This window comes from Notolepis coatsorum (genome assembly GCF_963971535.1).
Source record: "Notolepis coatsorum genome assembly, chromosome: 12".
Classification (NCBI taxonomy): domain Eukaryota; kingdom Metazoa; phylum Chordata; class Actinopteri; order Aulopiformes; family Paralepididae; genus Notolepis; species Notolepis coatsorum.
Genome location: NC_140176.1, coordinates 95,608,594 through 95,628,815, shown reverse-complemented (window position 1 = coordinate 95,628,815; position 20,222 = coordinate 95,608,594). Strand labels below are relative to the sequence as shown.

Sequence of the window (20,222 nt, the reverse complement as noted above, 5' to 3'; positions counted from 1 at the left end):
GAGCGTCTGCCAGAAATGCGGCTAGGTTTGGTAATCACGCATCCCCTCCCCCTCGCGAGCTCCATGCAACGCGGAAGTGCAGTGGTCTAACCAGTATCCCCTCCCCCTCGCGAGCTCCATGTAACGCGGAAGTGCAGTGGTCCGTCCGCGAGTTCCATAGGATAAGACACTTTGACAGACAGACGAAGTAGACGAATGGTATTTTAAAAACGTCAACTCGGTCGGCCTCACGTCGCGTGTGATTGGCTGAAGAACTTTTCCGCAAATTAAACGCACAGAGCAGACGACGACGACGACCCCCTTTTTCGAGTGCGCGGTGGGGGAGTTTTTGTTTTTAGCTTCGCCAGTTCGCTTAGCTACATATACTTATTTATGTAAACTTGTGGTGATTTACACAACCCCGTTAACACAAGTGTTCCACAACCGACAGCCGGCAAACATGAACTCGAACGGGGAGTCGAGAGATAGTAGGTGAAAGGAAGGAAGAAGAAAAAAACAGCTCGCTGGCTTTAAAGCTTTGCGTCGTTTTGCTTTTTCCGCCAAATAGTTCCTTGAGCTCGGGATGTTTTTAACCTCATCATGGAAACAAAGAGAGTGGAGATCCCCTCCAGCCTACTGGACGACCTCTGCAGGTGATGATCACACGTTCGAGTCCCAAGCCCAAAACACCAGACACGATTATTACTCTGGTTTATTATGACCCTTCCTTCCTTGGACACAGACACCACAATACAATCACCCAACATCTCTCTGGCTTGTTTATCTGTGTCTGTCTCGGGTTAATGTTTGTCTGTCTGTCTGTCTCGGGTTAATGTTTATCTGTCTGTCTCAGGTTAATGTTAGCCCAGGTGATATCTAGCCTGTTTATCTGTCTGTCTCAGGTTAATGTTAGCTCGGGTGATATCTCTAGCCTGTTTATCTGTCTGTCTCAGGTTAAGGTTTATCTGTCTGTCTCAGGTTAATGTTAGCTCAGGTGATATCTCTAGCCTGTTTATCTGTCTGTCTCAGGTTAATGTTTGTCTGTCTGTCTCAGGTTAATGTTAGCTCAGGTGATATCTAGCCTGTTTATCTGTCTGTCTGGTTAATGTTAGCTCAGGTGATATCTCTAGCCTGTTTATCTGTCTGTCTCAGGTTAAGGTTTGTCTGTCTGTCTCAGGTTAAGGTTTGTCTGTCTCAGGTTAAGGTTTATCTGTCTGTCTCAGGTTAAGGTTAGCTCAGGTGATATCTCTAGCCTGTTTATCTGTCTGTCTCAGGTTAAGGTTAGCTCAGGTGATATCTCTAGCCTGTTTATCTGTCTGTCTCAGGTTAATGTTAGCTCAGGTGATATCTAGCCTGTTTATCTGTCTGTCTCAGGTTAAGGTTAGCTCAGGTGATATCTCTAGCCTGTGTATCTGTCTGTCTCAGGTTAATGTTTGTCTGTCTGTCTCAGGTTAATGTTAGCTCACTAAGCTCAGGTGATCTCTAGCCTGTTTATCTGTCTGTCTCAGGTTAATGTTTGTCTGTCTGTCTCAGGTTAATGTTAGCTCAGGTGATCTCTAGCCTGTTTATCTGTCTGTCTCAGGTTAAGGTTTGTCTGTCTGTCTCAGGTTAAGGTTTGTCTGTCTGTCTCAGGTTAAGGTTTGTCTGTCTGTCTCAGGTTAAGGTTAACTCAGGTGATATCTAGCCTGTTTATCTGTCTGTCTCAGGTTAAGGTTAGTCTGTCTCAGGTTAAGGTTAGTCTGTCTCAGGTTAAGGTTAGCTCAGGTGACGCCAGGCTCGGTTCCATAAAGCTAGCTAGTTTGTTGTGATATAGAATGTGTTCATAATATTGATGGGACGATAATAAACACCAAGCAGGTTAGCTAGCTGGTGCTTCTTTCCAGCCCCGCTTCATGGACGTCAATGTGTTAATCACACCTTTTCCTGCCCCCCCCCCCAGTCGCTTCATCCTCCACATCCCCAGCGAGGAGAGGGACAACGCCATCCGTGTTTGTTTCCAGATCGAGCTGGCCCACTGGTTCTACCTGGACTTCTGCATGCAGAACACACCAGGACTACCTCAGTGTGGGATAAGGGATTTCGCCAAGGCTGATATCCTTGCATATTAATTATAATAATAATAATAATAATACATTTTAAAGCCTTGCACAAAATGAGTCCCCTTCTATCACTAACATTATTGTTTAAGCATTTTTGGTTGAAATAAAGGTAGTTATAACTAAGGTTTTTAATTTGTCGTTAAAAAAGAACTACACTTACCAGTAGTTCAGTGCTGTCGCCGTCGGCAGCCCCAGAGAGAAGTGTAGTTCCTCAGTGAAACGAAAACATAAACGTTATTTAGCTACCTTTACGATTAATTGCGAATTTTTTCATGTTGAGCTGTAGATTGTGGATGAATACAACACACAGAATGGTACACCATGCCAATGTTCATGCTTTATTTGTTTTAAACAAGACGATTTTGGAAATGGGTTCATTGGAAATACATGGCGATTTCAAGAGGGGTGGGCCACGCGGGAAACACCAATGACGTAACTACTACACCAGCCACTGGTGATGTAGCAACCTATTGTCCTCTGATGATGTAGCAACCTATTGTCCTCTGGTGATGTAGCAACCTATTGTCCTCTGATGATGTAGCAACCTATTGTCCTCTGGTGATGTAGCAACCTATTGTCCACTGGTGATGTAGCAACCTATTGTCCACTGGTGATGTAGCAACCTATTGTCCTCTGGTGATGTAGCAACCTATTGTCCACTGGTGATGTAGCAACCTATTGTCCTCTGGTGATGTAGCAACCTATTGTCCACTGGTGATGTAGCAACCTATTGTCCTCTGGTGATGTAGCAACCTATTGTCCTCTGGTGATGTAGCAACCTATTGTCCACTGGTGATGTAGCAACCTATTGTCCTCTGGTGATGTAGCAACCTATTGTCCTCTGGTGATGTAGCAACCTAGTGTCCTCTGATGATGTAGCAACCTATTGTCCACTGGTGATGTAGCAACCTAGTGTCCTCTGATGATGTAGCAACCTATTGTCCACTTATGATGTAGCAACCTATTGTCCTTTGGTGATGTAGCAACCTATTGTCCTCTGGTGATGTAGCAACCTAGTGTCCTCTGATGATGTAGCAACCTATTGTCCACTGATGATGTAGCAACCTATTGTCCTCTGGTGATGTAGCAACCTATTGTCCACTGATGATGTAGCAACCTATTGTCCTCTGATGATGTAGCAACCTATTGTCCTCTGGTGATGTAGCAACCCATTGTCCTCTGGTGATGTAGCAACCTATTGTCGTCTGGTGATGTAGCAACCTATTGTCCTCTGGTGATGTAGCAACCTATTGTCCTCTAATGATGTAGCAACCTATTGTCCTCTGGTGATGTAGCAACATATTGTCCACTGGTGATGTAGCAACCTATTGTCCTCTGATGATGTAGCAACCTATTGTCCTCTGATGATGTAGCAACCTATTGTCCTCTGATGATGTAGCAACCCATTGTCCACTGGTGATGTAGCAACCTATTGTCGTCTGGTGATGTAGCAACCTATTGTCCTCTGGTGATGTAGCAACCTATTGTCCTCTGATGATGTAGCAACCTATTGTCCTCTGGTGATGTAGCAACCTATTGTCCTCTGGTGATGTAGCAACCTATTGTCCTCTGGTGATGTAGCAACCTATTGTCCTCTGGTGATGTAGCAACCTATTGTCCTCTGGTGATGTAGCAACCTATTGTCCTCTGATGATGTAGCAACCTATTGTCCTCTGATGATGTAGCAACCTATTGTCCACTGATGATGTAGCAACCTATTGTCCACTGATGATGTAGCAACCCATTGTCCACTGGTGATGTAGCAACCTATTGTCGTCTGGTGATGTAGCAACCTATTGTCCTCTGGTGATGTAGCAACCTATTGTCCTCTGATGATGTAGCAACCTATTGTCCTCTGGTGATGTAGCAACCTATTGTCCTCTGGTGATGTAGCAACCTATTGTCCACTGGTGATGTAGCAACCTATTGTCCTCTGGTGATGTAGCAACCTATTGTCCTCTGGTGATGTAGCAACCTATTGTCCTCTGATGATGTAGAAACCTATTGTCCTCTGATGATGTAGCAACCTATTGTCCTCTGATGATGTAGCAACCTATTGTCCACTGATGATGTAGCAACCTATTGTCCACTGATGATGTAGCAACCTATTGTCCTTGACAGCCAGGCACTTTTCCACCACTGCCCGTTCCTGCTGCCTCACGGTCAGGATGTACAGAAGGTTATAGAGCAATGGAAGGAATACAAGATGGGCGTCCCGACCTATGGTGCAATTATCCTAGACGAAACACTCGAAAATGTGAGTACTTGATGATGATACACTGATAGCAGTACAAGCACAAATGACCAGGTTCGAGCTATTGTGGCCAGGTACTTGGGTTACGTACCACACAATCTCGTACCGGCAAAAGAGGCTTCAAGTTCAAGCACTTAATTAGTAGTAGTTCTTTATTCAGTCATCACACACAATACAATAATGCACAATCATTCCAGACTATGGTCTTTGATTATTTCAGCAGTGACTGAAAAGGTACAGCCTGAAGCACAATGCTTATATATGCCTGTCCTATATTCTTATAAAAAATTAAGCCTACAAAACATAAACAAAAAAAATAACAATAAGAATTATTCACATTTGTAACCTTCAAACATAACTATGCAAACCATTTTTTGGGGAAAACCAAATCAGAATTGCCATATCAAAAGTGTCACGCCCTATGTGTTTTGTATTGTTTACTGTAATATGTGATATATTTGTATTTTATGATATGAAATATGTTTATTATAACTAGTGATGCACCGATGTGAAAATTGTGATACCGTTATTAATATTGCTGTTCTGGCCGATACCGATATTTACCGATGTTGATTTCTCTGTATAGAAAACACTTTTTTTTATGATAATCGAATAAAGAGCTATTTTCCAAAATGCCTTTGTAACTTATTTTCAGAAATGACTGATATTTTGAAACTATTTAAGGCCAAAACATGTAAAAAGAAATTATTTTTATTTTTTTAAACTTTTTTTTTTTAAAATAAAGGCCCATATCGGACCGATATATCGTGCATCACTCATTATAACTATGTTGTACCCCCCCCCCCCCCCCCCCAGGCGTTGCTTGTCCAGGGCTACCTGGCGAAGTCGGGCTGGGGCTTTCCTAAGGGGAAGGTGAACGAGGACGAGGCTCCCCACGACTGTGCCGTTAGAGAGGTGAGTCCAGGTGTTAGAGAGGTGAGTCCAGGTCACCTGTTAGAGAGGTGAGTCCAGGTCACCTGTTAGAGAGGTGAGTCCAGGTGTTAGAGAGGTGAGTCCAGGTCACCTGTTAGAGAGGTGAGTCCAGGTGTTAGAGAGGTGAGTCCAGGTCACCTGTTAGAGAGGTGAGTCCAGGTGTTAGAGAGGTGAGTCCAGGTGTTAGAGAGGTGAGTCCAGGTGTTAGAGAGGTGAGTCCAGGTGTTAGAGAGGTGAGTCCAGGTGTTAGAGAGGTGAGTCCAGGTCACCTGTTAGAGAGGTGAGTCCAGGTGTTAGAGAGCTGAGTCCAGGTGTTAGAGAGGTGAGTCCAGGTCACCTGTTAGAGAGGTGAGTCCAGGTGTTAGAGAGGTGAGTCCAGGTCACCTGTTAGAGAGGTGAGTCCAGGTGTTAGAGAGGTGAGTCCAGGTGTTAGAGAGGTGAGTCCAGGTGTTCGAGAGGTGAGTCCAGGTCACCTGTTAGAGAGGTGAGTCCAGGTGTTAGAGAGGTGAGTCCAGGTCACCTGTTAGAGAGGTGAGTCCAGGTGTTAGAGAGGTGAGTCCAGGTGTTAGAGAGGTGAGTCCAGGTCTCCCCCCTCCCTGTCCTCTCTCTCCCCCTCGCTCTCTCCCCCCCCCTCTCTCTCGCTCTCCCCTCTCTCTCCCTCCCTCTCTCTCTCCCTCTTCCCCCTCTCTCTCCCTCCCTATCTCTCACTCTCCCCCCTCTCTCCAATTGATATCCAATTGAAATTGAGGAAAAAGCTGACTAACTAAGACCAATGAATTAGGCCTAATGAAGAAGAAAGTATAGAAGTATAACTAATGCCTTCCAGAATAGAAAAGTAGAAATATCCAAATAAAGTTTGGGTCATCAGTCCTAAGTCAGTTAGACTGTATTTCTTGTTGACCAAAGGCCTGCTTGTGCGCAAGGCCATCTCCAAGACTACACACTCTATATCTCTTTCTCTCTCTCTCTCCCCCTCTATTTCTCTCTCTCTCTCACTTGCCCTCTTTCTCTCCCTCCCTCACGTGCTGTCTTCTGCCAATCGGAGCGTAGATCAGTGCTCACTCACCCACACCGATTCACTGCCAAAAACTCGGCTACAACAAGGACTTTATGATTATTAAAAGATCAAAATACTGGTACTTTTCAAGTGTTGTTGTGCGTCAAAAGGACCACGTAAGTAAACGTTATGCTGACGTGTCGAGCTCACCTAAAAAGTGCAGCAACGTTATAATGTTACTAGCATTTGTTAGATGACATGACCATATAAATCATTAACCGTAGTTCCCTGTCGGTAATGTTATTGCTATAGTAGCTTTCGGAATCCTATTGACTTAATAATAATTAACTTTATTTGTATGGCACCTTTCGTACAGAAACTGCAGCTCAAAGTGCTTCACAACAGAAAAAAAGCCAGGCATAAAATGAGCACATAAAGTGCAGACATATAAAATCAGTTTTTTACAGTGCTATAAAATTGTTCTGGATTACTGTTCAACAGTTGAAAGTCGTCTTTACCTTCTCTGTTTGGTATCCACAGTTTAAAACTTGAGTCTTCCCTCCCGTTTGATACCCACATAAGCCCACTTAATCGACAATCAGTCTATCTAGCAAACCCTTTTAACAGACGTTGGCTATTTTATAATTGTCAAAACAATTGCTTACGGTAGTATATTGGCAAGAGGCTCCTCCTGTAGTGACCTATTCAGCGTCTCTCGGCTCCGACAGCCGGTCTGCGGGTCATTACCGTTACTCTACGGCATGTATTTATGATGGTCGGTGATGAAGAAACGTTTGCGAATCACTTAATGCTTTAAAGCTGATGATTTTTGGACAATCGGAGGCTGGGAAAAGTTGTAAAGCTGCAGTAGGTAACTTTGGATAAAAGAGTGTGTTTACCTGCCCGGCAGAAATAGAGCAAAGCTCTGCATCACTTTCCAAGCCTGTGCACGTGTAGCCGGTCTCGTATTGCCATCTCTGCGTTGTGTTACAGTTCGACCCCTGTTAAGGGATTGCCCAGAGTGCAGACCACTATACCAAGAGGTGAATTCACTCCTTGGTAACGTGTCTGTATGCCTTTTTTTTTAAGGGGGAGTGAGTTTAACTTGCAGTACCGCTACTTGCCACAGTCACTTCCCAACACTCCATCGTGACTGTGAATATACTCGCGGTATCTCCGTTACACACGCGCAACAAAGGCTTTCCACAGACTCTCAGAGGCACCAGCCACTTTGAGCTTAATCAAAACATCTTTACATTAGGTTAGAGAGAGAGGTATATTCCTATAGCACCTCCCAGAGGGAAGGAGGGCAAATGGTCTGTTTGGGGTGGGAGGTGTCCTTGACGATACTGTGTGCCTTCCTCAGACATCGTCGTTTTGCAGGGAGTGATGTACCGGTGATGCGTTGGGTGGTTTTTTCACCACCCTCTGCAGTGCTTTTCCGGTCTGAGCCAGTGCAGTTGCCGTACCAGACCGTGATGATGCAGTTGGTGAGGATGCTTTCTATGGCGCCTCGGTGGAAGTGCACCAGAATCTGAGGAGACGGGTGGGCTTTCCTCCGTCTCCTCAGGAAGAAGAGGCGCTGGTGAGCCTTCTTGACCAGTGACGAGGTGTTGAGGGTCCAAGAGAGGTCCTCGGAGATGTGGACTCCCAGGAAGCTGGACACATGCTCAAACGCTACCCCTGTAGGCCCACTCGGGTACTGCACCTTCCCCCTGTAGGCCCACTCGGGTACTGCACCTCCCCCTGTAGGCCCACTCAGATACTGCACCTCCTCCCTGTAGGCCCACTCAGGCTTACTCACTATTGTGTCGTCTGCAAACTTGATAATGGTGTTGGAGCCGAGTACAGCCATACAGGAGTACAGTCATACAGGAGTACAGTCGTACAGGAGTACAGTCGTACAGGAGTACAGTCATACAGGTACAGTCGTACAGGTACAGGAGTAACCGAGGGCTGCCTTCACACGTTTGGTGAGTGGGCTGTACTTGGGTAGAAGCAACAGAGAAAGGTGGTCTGCTCGTCCCAGGTGGTGTAAATCTGGTTTAATATCTCGTCTCCTCTCGTGGGGCAGGAGACGTGCCGATGGGATTTGTGGAGCACAGTCTTTAGGTCCTGTGACGATAAAGGCCGCCTCTGGGTGCGAGTTCTGTTGCTAATGGCAGCAGGCAACTCCTTCATTACTAGATTAGCATTAGCATCTGATGGCAGGTATGCTGCAGACGGAATACAGGGTTCGCACAAGGTCCTTGTTAGTGCTTAAAGTGCTTGATTTATTACAAAAAAAGTCAAGACCTGGAATTCCTTGAAAACAGCCAATATTTTTTTAACAAGGTGCTTTTCTAAGTCCTTGAAATTCAAATCAATCAAAGTTTTGTTCATCCATGATAAAATGGTGTGCTCCTGCACACAAATCAAAGTAAAACAGTCCATAGGAAATGATGACCACGGATATCAAAACTTCTATATGTAAGGGATAATGTATAGCGGCGAGGCGCCTCGGTATTTTAAACTCCGTGTCGGTCAATTATTTTGCGACAATGACAGAGTATAGCTATACATTATCCCGCTTATTACATGGATAACTTACTAACAATATACCTAATTCATTTTACACCATCGACAAGACGAGATCAAATGCAGACGCAGTTCTGTTCTGTCGCAGCCGGCAGGTCTGTGGTCTGATTGCACTGATGACTGAGTGCAGCTGTGCATATGCTGAGCAGCTTTCATGACTGCGATCTGTGTGTCAGTGGGCTTGATTGGTCCAGCTGCGCACAGCGGTCATTATTGCTCGGCAGAGGTCCGTTATCGAGTAATAACGGACCTCTGACGAGCGCTATTGACCAATCACAAAAACGCCATGTAATAAGTGGAATTAATTAATGGTATTAATGTTGGATGTCCCCTTTTTAACGGTGCTATAGATAGAAGTTTTTATAACATTTAGATAAAAACAAATGTGATAAAACATCCACAGAGCTTTTAGAAAGGTGCAGAATAAATGTACTGCTTTCCCCCAAAGAAATTATTGATTGATTGAATTGGTCATTAAATTTTTTTTTTAAATTCGGGTCCAAAATAAATGTTGTTGTTTACATGCTGCGTGAATGTATCCCCTCCCTATTCCCCATGTGGAAAAAAGGTCACTTAAAAAAAACATAACTACCGTACTTTTTGCACTATAAGCCGCACCTGAATATAAGCCGCAGCAGCTAAATTGAATGATGTGTACATATATAAGCCGCACTGCACTATAAGCCGCAGGTGTTTTAATGTTTAATTACCATATGCAAGGGTTCGTGCACAGAGGGGATTGTCGGGAAAGAGATGGCTGTTTGAGGAAGCTCCCATTTATTAACATTTTTGTTTAAACAGGAACGATAGCCAGTTAGCAGCGCCGGGTACAGTAGGTAGCAACGTTAGCTCTCATAACGTTAGCCAGTTAGCAGCGCCGGGTACAGTAGGTAGCAACGTTAGCTCTCATAACGTTAGCCAGTTAGCAGCTGCAGGTACATATAGGTAGCAATGTTAGCTCTCATAACGTTAGCCAGTTAGCAGCGCCGGGTACAGTAGGTAGCAACGTTAGCTCTCATAACGTTAGCCAGTTAGCAGCACCGGGTACAGTAGGTAGCAATGTTAGCTCTCATAACGTTAGCCAGTTAGCAGCGCCGGATACAGTAGGTAGCAACGTTAGCTCTCATAACGTTAGCCAGTTAGCAGCACCGGGTACAGTAGGTAGCAACGTTAGCTCTCATAACGTTAGCCAGTTAGCAGCGCCGGATACAGTAGGTAGGCAGCATGTTGAAAGAGGAGCCCTGAGCTGCTCATACACTAGACTCTTGCCGTAATGGTTTGTTGACGTGAGGGGGAGGAGGAGGGGCAAGGCGTGCACTGCTGCAGCAGATTTAGGAGTCTGATCTGACGGTCACAGAGCTGAGGGAGTGCGCCCAGTTAGCTGTAAAAATCCATAGATTAGCCACATCGTTATATAAGCCGCAGGGTAGAAAAATGGGGGGAAAAGTCGTGGCTTATAGTCCGAAAAATACGGTATGTTTTTGTATAGTTATATATAATAGTATATTGTATAGTCGTGTATATATCGCTGCTGTCGGGACAAAACCTCATAACTCCAAAAACCCAACTTTTCAGCAGATGATAAAAACTAACACAGATTTGAGGGTGAATAGAGTTAGGAGGTTTAGACAGATGATCGGTTTAATGCTTTCCCATTGTTTAAACTTTGTAAAACCCACACACATATGGAGGATGATCTACGGAGTTGATTTATATAATAAAAAAAAAATTCAAAAAATGGAGTTATGAGGTTTTGTCCCGACAGCAGCGATATGACTCATTACCTTCAATTCATAAGCTTAGTATTGTATTTTATCTTAGTACTTTTTATCATGTCTATTTTATTATCTATTCTATTTTATTCTATTATTATTTGTATTTTTTAGCACAATCAAGGCTGGCATGGCCACCTTCATTTCACTACTACATGTCTCGTGTACGTATGTATGTGACAAATAAATCTCTTGAATCTCGGAACGCACCTGATTGGCTGAATGTTATCTATAGCACTTTTTTTTTTAACACTTTGATTGCCTAAGGCTAAATTCATGATATACCATCCCTTGCCAGCTCTATTTGTCTATGGAGAAGTTCCCCTTCTTTGCAGGGCTATAACTTTTTAAATTCTATTGCTAAATTGCCATTATTAGGGCCCATTCAATGTCCTATATGTATTGTTCAGGGTGTATGAACGTTAAACTTTTTCATTCACATATTCATACTAAAATATGATCTAAAGTATAAGTATGTTTTCATCTCTTTCTGCAGCTTTCTCCAGAACGTGATTTATAGCCCCAAATGCATTATATTGATGATCAAATACAGTTTGATAGCAATCGGTGCGATATAAAAAAATCCAACTGGACGGACTTCTGGAAGTTACTACACGTCATCTGATGTTGACCGGATGGGCGAGGGGGCGTTTATAATTCCGTGGGCAGCGTTATACCATTCATCTAATGTGGGTCAAATGTTCATCATAGCAGTTAGTATCGAAGACGGTAACGTTACACGCTGAAACTCACCCCAGTCTCCGCGGGCCGTTGGGCGATCAGCGTGGGGTAGACAGTTTTCCATTATGGGATGTCGAAATACCCGGTCCATTTCCAGGTTGTATAATACTATATACGTCCAAATCATGTTGTTTATCGAGTTATTTGCAACCGATCGATGTCCAGTGTATCAAGATGGAGTCCCGGGACCTATAGCGAGTGCCCGGAAGTAATATGGGTGATCAGCACTTCATCCACATAACTTCCTGTTTGGCGCTTCTGCCGATCGGCCACCAGATGGCGCTCTTGAACCGCTAGAGGATTGAGAGGAGCTCAGAACTGTGTGTGAAGGCTGCGGATGGAAAATATGATTCTGATCACAGATTTTTGAAATATTGATATTAAAGACGAGTTACGGCGTCCTCGGCAACTTGAGCATGGCGGGGAAGGACGCCTAAACACGTTTTCGGCACTTAAAGTGTTAACAAAGAATTACTTGTGAGATATCTTTTGTGATCTTTTTTACAAGTTAATTTTGTGTGTACGGCTGACTCCCTGTGAATCCATGTTCCAGGTTATGGAGGAGACGGGGTTCGACATCAGAGATCTGATCTCCAAGGACATGTACATCGAGCAGAAGATCACCGACCAGCTGGCCCGACTGTACATAATACCAGGGGTGTCCAAGGACACCAAGTTTAACCCCAAAACGAGGAAGGAGATCAGGGTATAGTGACTTTACACTTCCTCTCATACTCAGTCTATTGTACAACTGTTGTTCAACACGTCTGAAGTTTGTTTCCCCTTAACCCTTTCACTGCCACACTACAGAAGGTTAACCCTTTACTATCACACTACCGACGGTTACCGTCGGTAGTGTGATAGTAAAGGGTTAACCTTCTGTAGTGTGGCAGTGAAAGGGTTAACCTTCTGTGTATTGTCGCAGTGAAAGGGTTAACCGTTTGGTAGTGCAGCAGTGAAAGGGTTAAATAAAGTCATCTGTGACACCATAGAGGCCTTGCACAAAATGTTTGTGTTTTTTTCTCTAGTTTTCAACATGGGTCACACACACGGGTAACACAGGAACATGGCAACGGAAGAGACGACGGTCCCTATGTGCACAGACGATGACATGCTATGACAACAGAAACATAACGATCAACAAAAACACAATAGTTTTGTTATAGCCTACTCCCTACTGTATCTCACGTTACCAAGCTAATGTCGAGCTATAGCCTACTGTATCTCACGTTACCAAGCTAATGTCGAGCTATAGCCTACTGTATCTCACGTTACCAAGCTAATGTCGAGCTATAGCCTACTGTATCTCACGTTACCAAGCTAATGTCGAGCTATAGCCTACTGTATCTCACGTTACCAAGCTAATGTCGAGCTATAGCCTACTGTATCTCACGTTACCAAGCTAATGTCGAGCTATAGCCTACTGTATCTCACGTTACCAAGCTAATGTCGAGCTATAGCCTACTGTATCTCACGTTACCAAGCTAATGTCGAGCTATAGCCTACTGTATATATATATTTCAAGTGTACCGGGGTTCGGGTTTGAAGATATGGTCATCCTAGCCTTGATACAAAAATATGTCACTGCTCCTAAATTTCTTTGTGTGCTCCTAAATGTTTTCATTTAGAAAAAAGTTAGGATAGAGCCCTGACTAACATGCTACTCTGTATCTACATGTCCTTGTTCTAGTTAGCATAGAGCCCTGACTAACATGCAAGGCCTCTACTCTGTATCTACATGTTCTAGTTAGCAATAGAGCCCTGACTAACATGCAAGGCCTCTCCTCTGTATCTACATAGAGCCCTGACTAACATGCAAGGCCTCTCCTCTGTATCTACATAGAGCCCTGACTAACATGCAAGGCCTCTACTCTGTATCTACATAGAGCCCTGACTAACATGCAAGGCCTCTCCTCTGTATCTACATGTCCTTGTTCTGTTCTTCTTGTAGAACATCGAGTGGTTCCCCATCGTGAAGCTCCCGTGTCACAGGAACGACATGACCCCCAAGTCCAAACTGGGACTCGCCCCAAACAAGTTCTTCATGGCCATTCCATTTGTACGGTGAGTGCAGAGATCTGACTGAAGATGAGACGATAAATAACTATTAAAAACAAACTAAAATAATTGTCCTCGTAGGAAAAGCAACAGATGTCAATATCAAAATTGAATGGCGGTTGCCTCTGGCATATATTGCATCCTACAACCTGTGTATTCTGGTTTTATGTATATCCATATTCTCATATTTAGATGTGTAGACTATCATACTACAGGAGCGTAGCTATGCGTGAGCCTAGCTCTGGGCGTTATTATATTGAATTTTTACGATATATTTTCAAAGGAGATATAGAATGAGATGATACCACTTATGTCCATATAGTTTGCTGTTGCGTTAAAAATAAATACATAACCTGTGCGACGCCTGCGTCTCTCCTCTCACGACTTCGCCCCCTCGCTCACAAGTCCTCTGCAACATGATGGAGGGACAGCTGCGCTCCAAATGTATTATTATTATTTGGAGACGGTTCAGATTTAAAACATCCAGTGAGCAGCAGAACCTGGACGCTTCGGGACGATGCGAGTAAAACCTTGTGTTGTCGATGAGCCTCTGGTCTGCTGTTCTTGATATGATACGATACATTTATTTATATTGCGCCCCTCAACCAATAGTCACATAGTATTAGTAATAGTAATAGTCGGCCCGGGGCGCATCCCGGGAGAGAAGAGAAACAAAAAGACGGGAACAATAAGAAAACAAAAAATACATGCAGGCCAACCAAGCAGATAGAGAACGTAATAATAGATAGATAAGAGACAGACATAATACACCAGTCATACTACAATACAAAAACTAGCTCATGGATTTTTTTTATGGCGAAAAGGTGGGTTTTGAGCATGGCCTTAAATGTCCGTAGAGTGCTTATAAATTTGATTTGATTTTGCTTGCAGATTCTAAGTTGAGTGGGAGCTTGTTCCAGAGTGTCGGTGCTGCGACTGCCACCAGTCTTGTGTGGGAGTTTAGGGCAGATTTGATTGATTCTTAAGCAAACCTACACTGAGATCTGGTCATACATTAAAAAATATATATATATATATATATATATACACAGTATATTTAAATTGGGTGAGGTTTCTATACATGATGCTAGTTGACAGTAGCTCAGCGTCGGTGCTGGTCGGTGGGCCTCTGGACAACAACACCTGCTGTCAGCGGAGAGACGGCTGAGAATAGGCTGCAGCAGCCGTTAATTATTTATACAGGCTTCAAACAACGTTAGTAACATGGCGTTTGCTGCACTTGTGTGTGTGTTTCTCTCTGTGTGTCTGTGTCTCTGTGTGCGTGTGAGTCTCTCTCTGTGTGTGTGCGTGTGTGTGTGTCTCTCTCTGTGTGTGTGTGCGTGTGTGTCTCTCTGTGTGTGTGTGTGTGCGTGTGGTGTGTGTGTTTCTCTCTGTGTCTGTGTCTCTGTGTGCGTGTGTGTCTCTCTGTGTGTGTGTGTGCGTCTCTCTGTGTGTGTGTCTCTGTGTGTGTGTGTGTGCGTCTCTCTGTGTGTGTGTCTCTGTGTGTGTGTGTGTGTTTCTCTCTGTGTGTCTGTGTCTCTGTGTGCGTGTGTGTCTCTGTGTGTGTGTGCGTCTCTCTGTGTGTGTGTCTCTGTGTGTGTGTGTGTGTGTGTTTCTCTCTGTGTGTCTGTGTCTCTGTGTGTGTCTCTCTGTGTGTGTGTGTGCGTCTCTCTGTGTGTGTGTCTCTGTGTGTGTGTTTGTGCTTCGATCCACTGAGCTAAGATGGAGGTAACATTATAGATCTAGTGGATTTGCATCAGGACTCAGTATCAGCAGATACTCAATATTAAATGACTCTGATCAGATACTCAATATTAAATGACTGATCAGATACTCGATATTAAATGACTCTGATCAGATACTCAATATTAAATGACTCTGATCAGATACTCAATATTAAATGACTCTGATCAGATACTCAATATTAAATGACTCTGATCAGATACTCAATATTAAATGACTGATCAGATACTCAATATTAAATGACTGATCAGATACTCAATATTAAATGACTGATCAGATACTCAATATTAAATGACTCCGATCAGATACTCAATATTAAATTACCAGATACTTACTCAGATCAGATACATTTACATTTAGTCATTTAGCTGACGCTTTTATCCAAAGAGACTTACAAGTTCTGTACGACAAGTCACCAGGAAGGGTACAACTCTATCAGCTGAGTAAGTGTTGAGTGCTACAGTGTAGGTTAGTATATTAGGACAAGTGCATGACAGTAAGGTTAGTTAGGGTTAGAATTGTTTATTTTATTTTTCATTTCAAATAATGGTTGAAGTGCGTCTTTAGTCGACGGCGAAAGATTGGACGGGCTTCGGCTGTCCTAACTGTGGTGGGCAGTTCGTTCCACCATTGTTGATGACCCCCCCGGAGCTCGGATAGGAGTGGGTCTGAGACGGCCAGAAGATGCAGAGCGTAGGGGTCTTGAGGGTGTGTAGTTAGAGACCATTGACCGGAGGTAGGCGGGAGCGGTTCCCTTTGCCGCACGGTATGCCAGGTCGAGGGCCTTGAAGCGGATTCGTGCAGCAATGGGGAGCCAGTGCAGGTCCCTAATAATAATAATAATCTTAATTTATATAGCACCTTTCATACACAGAATGCAGCTCAAAGTGCTTAACAGAGACACGTCTTCTTTAAACAATTTAAGAAGAAACAACACAATAAGTCAAGAAAAAAACAAGAATACCATAAGGTCCAATTTTTTTTGTATAAATGCAAAATAAATAAATGCAACACTCCCAGACATACCCCACGCGAAGGTAAGGAAAAACTCACTAAAACCTAACAATAGGAAAAAATGTGGAGGAGAGAAACCTTAGAAGGGCCATTCAAGGGGGGGGATCTCCCTTCTTAGATGTCGGTGATAGTAGTGTTGTATGTTGCAAAAAACAGGCGAACAGTTGGTAAGCATGCACCCATGTGTGTAGTGAATGCGATAGCAACTGAACATTTTGAAAAATTAAATATAGAGCTGATAGTGATAGCAACTGAGCATTTTATAAGATTAAAGATAGAACTGATGGCGGATCTAGTTGAGGCACAGGGGCGCGTCCTCCCGGGACGTTCTACATTCTGGTCATCACTCCGAGACAGCCGGAGACAGGGAGACGGGGCGACGCAGAGAGGGTCGCATCCTCCCGGTCATCACGGGACGTCGAACACTCCGGTCATCACTACGAGACAGCCGGAGATAGGGAGACAGGGGGGCACGCAGAGAGGGTCGCATCCTGGGTGGGTGTCATCACGGGACATCCAGCACTCCGGTCATCACTCCGGGACGCGTGAATATTAAAGGCAACCAACTTGTGTTCAGCTTTTCGTTCAGCGTTTCTCTGATTGGCCACACGGCCAATCAATCAATCCACTAGCACACGCCCTTGCGGCAAGAGAGACGCGGCAGGCAGAAGCGCTGGTCGAACCAGCGGTGTTCTGTTGTGTGACTGTACTACAGCGGTGTTCTGTTGTGTGACTGTACTAAACTCTTCCACCACATGACCGACATTTGACATACAGTACACCTCCTATCTATGTTGGGATTATGTTTGGTCATGACAAAACAATAAAAATCGCTACTGTTAGTAAGCTGCCACCACCCACTTCAATGACAGAGCTCTCATATTTGCGAATGCATAAACTATATCTTAAATTATGGCGATGTGTCTAATATGGCTGTCGCGAAGTCATTGATAAGCGACAGCCATATTAGACACATAGCCATAATTTAAGATATAGTTTATGCATTCGCAAAATATGAGAGCGCTTGTCATTGAAGGGCTTCCTACAACGGAGGAACGGCCGCTGCTGCTGCTGGAGCTGAACCGAGTCAAGCCGCGGGCGGCGCACGGAAGCCGGGGAAAAAACAACCGCGTCGCCCCGCTGGCTCTTCAGCAAGCAGCCTCCACAGCTCCAGTTAACCTAATTTATACCGTAATGAATCATTAAAAAATATACCGTTAACTGGAATATGTTGTTTCTTTACACATATGTTGGATTATGTAATTGGGTTGTCATGACAAAACAATAAAAATCGCTACTTTACATCAGGGTGAACGCTGTTACACTGCCACCACCCACTTCAATGACAGAGCTCTCATATTTGCGAATGCATAAACTATATCTTAAATTATGGCGATGTGTCTAATATGGCTGTCGCGAAGTCATTGATAAGCGACAGCCATATTAGACACATAGCCATAATTTAAGATATAGTTTATGCATTCGCAAAATATGAGAGCGCTTGTCATTGAAGGGCTTCGTTCTACAACGGAGCACGGTCGCTGCTGCTGGAGCTGGACCGAGTAGAGCCGGCGGCGGTGCACGGAAGCCGGGGACAAACCACCGCATCGCCCCGCTGACGTTAAAAACGCGAAATAACGTTACAGCTTACAGTTCCACACTGATGTACAGTGACACCCAGAGTTTCTAGTTACAGTAGTGACGCGCGAATCGAGATAGTCCTAACACTGTAACAGTGTTTATTATTAAGAGTCAGATAGTCCTAGGGCGGTTAGGTGGTCGAGCGGAGATTGCGTTCGTCACCAGCCCCGGAGCTGTGAGCTTGGTTCGCCTGTTCGAATCCAGCTCACAGCTCCGGGGTTGTCACCAGCTTGGCTGGCCGTCTGCACTGATACAATTGGCTGTATCAGAGGGTGGGAGAAGCTGGCGGGGTGGGTCCGGGTCGTTGTAAACAGCGACTCCTACAGTTCGGTCGGGGCGCCTGCTAAGCGCGGATTGGACGTGAGGGGGATAGTGTGGTCCTCCCACACGCTACGCCCTCTCAATGAGAATCCGCGCTGCCAGGTGAAAAGAAGCGGTGATTGGCTGGACGTGTGTCGGAGGAAGCACGTGGTAGCCTCCACTCTCCCAAATGATCTGACTGTGGGGGGTAAAGCGCAGCGACCAGGAAGGGACTGGGAATTGGCATACGACTAACATTGGGATGGGAGAACATCGGAGGAAAATGGAGGGGGAAAAAGACCAATAAAAAAAAAAAAAAAAAAAAGAGTCAGATAGTCCTAACAGTGTTTATAGTCCTAACACAGTGTTTATTATTAAGAGTCAGATAGTCCTAACAGCGTTTATAGTCCTAACACAGTGTTTATTAGTAAGAGTCAGATAGTCCTAACAGTGTTTATTATTAAGAGTCAGATAGTCCTAACAGTGTTTATAGTCCTAACACAGTGTTTATTAGTAAGAGTCAGATAGTCCTAACAGTGTTTATTATTAAGAGTCAGATAGTCGTAACAGTGTTTATTATTAAGAGTCCTAACAGTGTTTATTATTAATTAACGTCATAAACGAACTACCAGATGTATTTTCTAGTTCAGCGCATTTCATAACTGTATGGGCTTTGTTTATACATGTACAGTGACGAGTGAATCTACCGTTGGTTGTTAAAAACGCGAAACATAATAATCAGTCAGCAGCGCTCCACTGCTACCGCAGCCCAACACAAGTGCGTTGGAACAGCAGCCCAACGGTACACAAGTTGGTTGCCCGCGCTGCCGCGCTTGCTCCTTGGATTTCATTTGGGACGTGGGACGGCTGCGCTTGCCTGCTCGTGGGGGCGCGGCCAATCAGAGAAAAGCCGAACACAAGTTGGTTGCCTTTAATATTCACGCCTCCGGGACAGCCACTCACAGGGAGACAGGAAGACGGGACAGGTGTTAGACTGCTCGCGTGATTGTGATGGGCGAACATAGCAATAGATACAAGAGGTAGGCATATATGTAAATAGAATAGATATATGAAGTAAGCATATTATGTGAATAAAAATAGAACAGTCAGTTTTGAGGAGTTAATAATAATAATAATAATAATAATAATAATAATAATAATAATAATAATAATAATAATAATAATAATAATAGATTGGATTTTAAGAGAGAAGCGCCTTTCTCAGACTCAAGGACACTGTACAAGGAAAGGATGGACAAATAAAAATGTTGGAAAAAAAATAAAAGATAAAAAATAATGAATATCTGTGTATAGTAACAACAGGAAAAAAACAAATAAGATAAAAGAGATAAAAGAAATTAAGCAAGGTGCTGTCCAATTGGATGAAGTGGTTGAAATTAACAAACAAAACAAACAAACAACTAAACAAAACCGGAATCTGTGGCTTAAAAGAGTCAGGGGTGGGCTACATGGGAGCGGGGCCGTGTTGCCTGAAGGCAAGTGTGAACAGGTGGGTTTTTAGCTTTGTTTTGAAGAGGTTGATGGTGTCAGAGCCTCGGATGAGGGGGGAGAGGGAGTTCCACAGTCTGGAGGCAGCTACAGCAAAAGCTCGGTGTGTAGATTCAAGAGAACATACCAACGAATTATTTATTAAATCCAGACTATTGAAACTTAAAGAGTTAGCTGAAATACAGACTTTATTAGTTTTGTTTAGAGCAAAATGCAGAGTATTACCAGCAAATATACAGAGGTTGTTCGTTCCCTGTCCAGATGACAGCAGAAGGAAATTAAATTTTAAACACCAATTTGCACGAACAACCTTAAAACAAAGGTGCACCTCAGTTATAGGTATCAAACTATGGAACTCTTTGCAGAACGATGAAAAGAGTTCCAATAATATATTTCACTTCAAAAGGTTGTGCAAAGAAAAGATACATAGACAGTATAGCACAGTTTAGTATAATATTGCAGTTTAGCGTGTCAGGACGTAGCATAGAGTTGTAGTGTAGGCCAGTATGAGTATAGTAATATAGTATATAGCAGCGTAACATAGAATAATAATATATTAAAATATTGTATAATACTGTACCAATATGGTGTAGAATAAATAGTAT

The 20,222-nt window shown here is 43.8% G+C and overlaps 1 protein-coding gene across 1 annotated transcript in view; it reads left to right on the top strand.

Annotated features, from left to right (window-relative positions):
* Window positions 1-291: 291 nt before the first annotated feature.
* The window catches only part of dcp2 (decapping mRNA 2), a 54,888-nt gene continuing 34,957 nt past the window's right edge, over window positions 292-20,222 (top strand). The window contains exons 1-6 of the mRNA XM_084326518.1: window positions 292-632; window positions 1,919-2,066; window positions 4,204-4,335; window positions 5,149-5,247; window positions 11,906-12,058; window positions 13,304-13,416. Of these exons, the coding sequence (XP_084182644.1) occupies window positions 580-632; window positions 1,919-2,066; window positions 4,204-4,335; window positions 5,149-5,247; window positions 11,906-12,058; window positions 13,304-13,416 (698 nt within the window). The 5' untranslated portion in view covers window positions 292-579. The remainder of the gene's footprint in view (window positions 633-1,918; window positions 2,067-4,203; window positions 4,336-5,148; window positions 5,248-11,905; window positions 12,059-13,303; window positions 13,417-20,222) is intronic.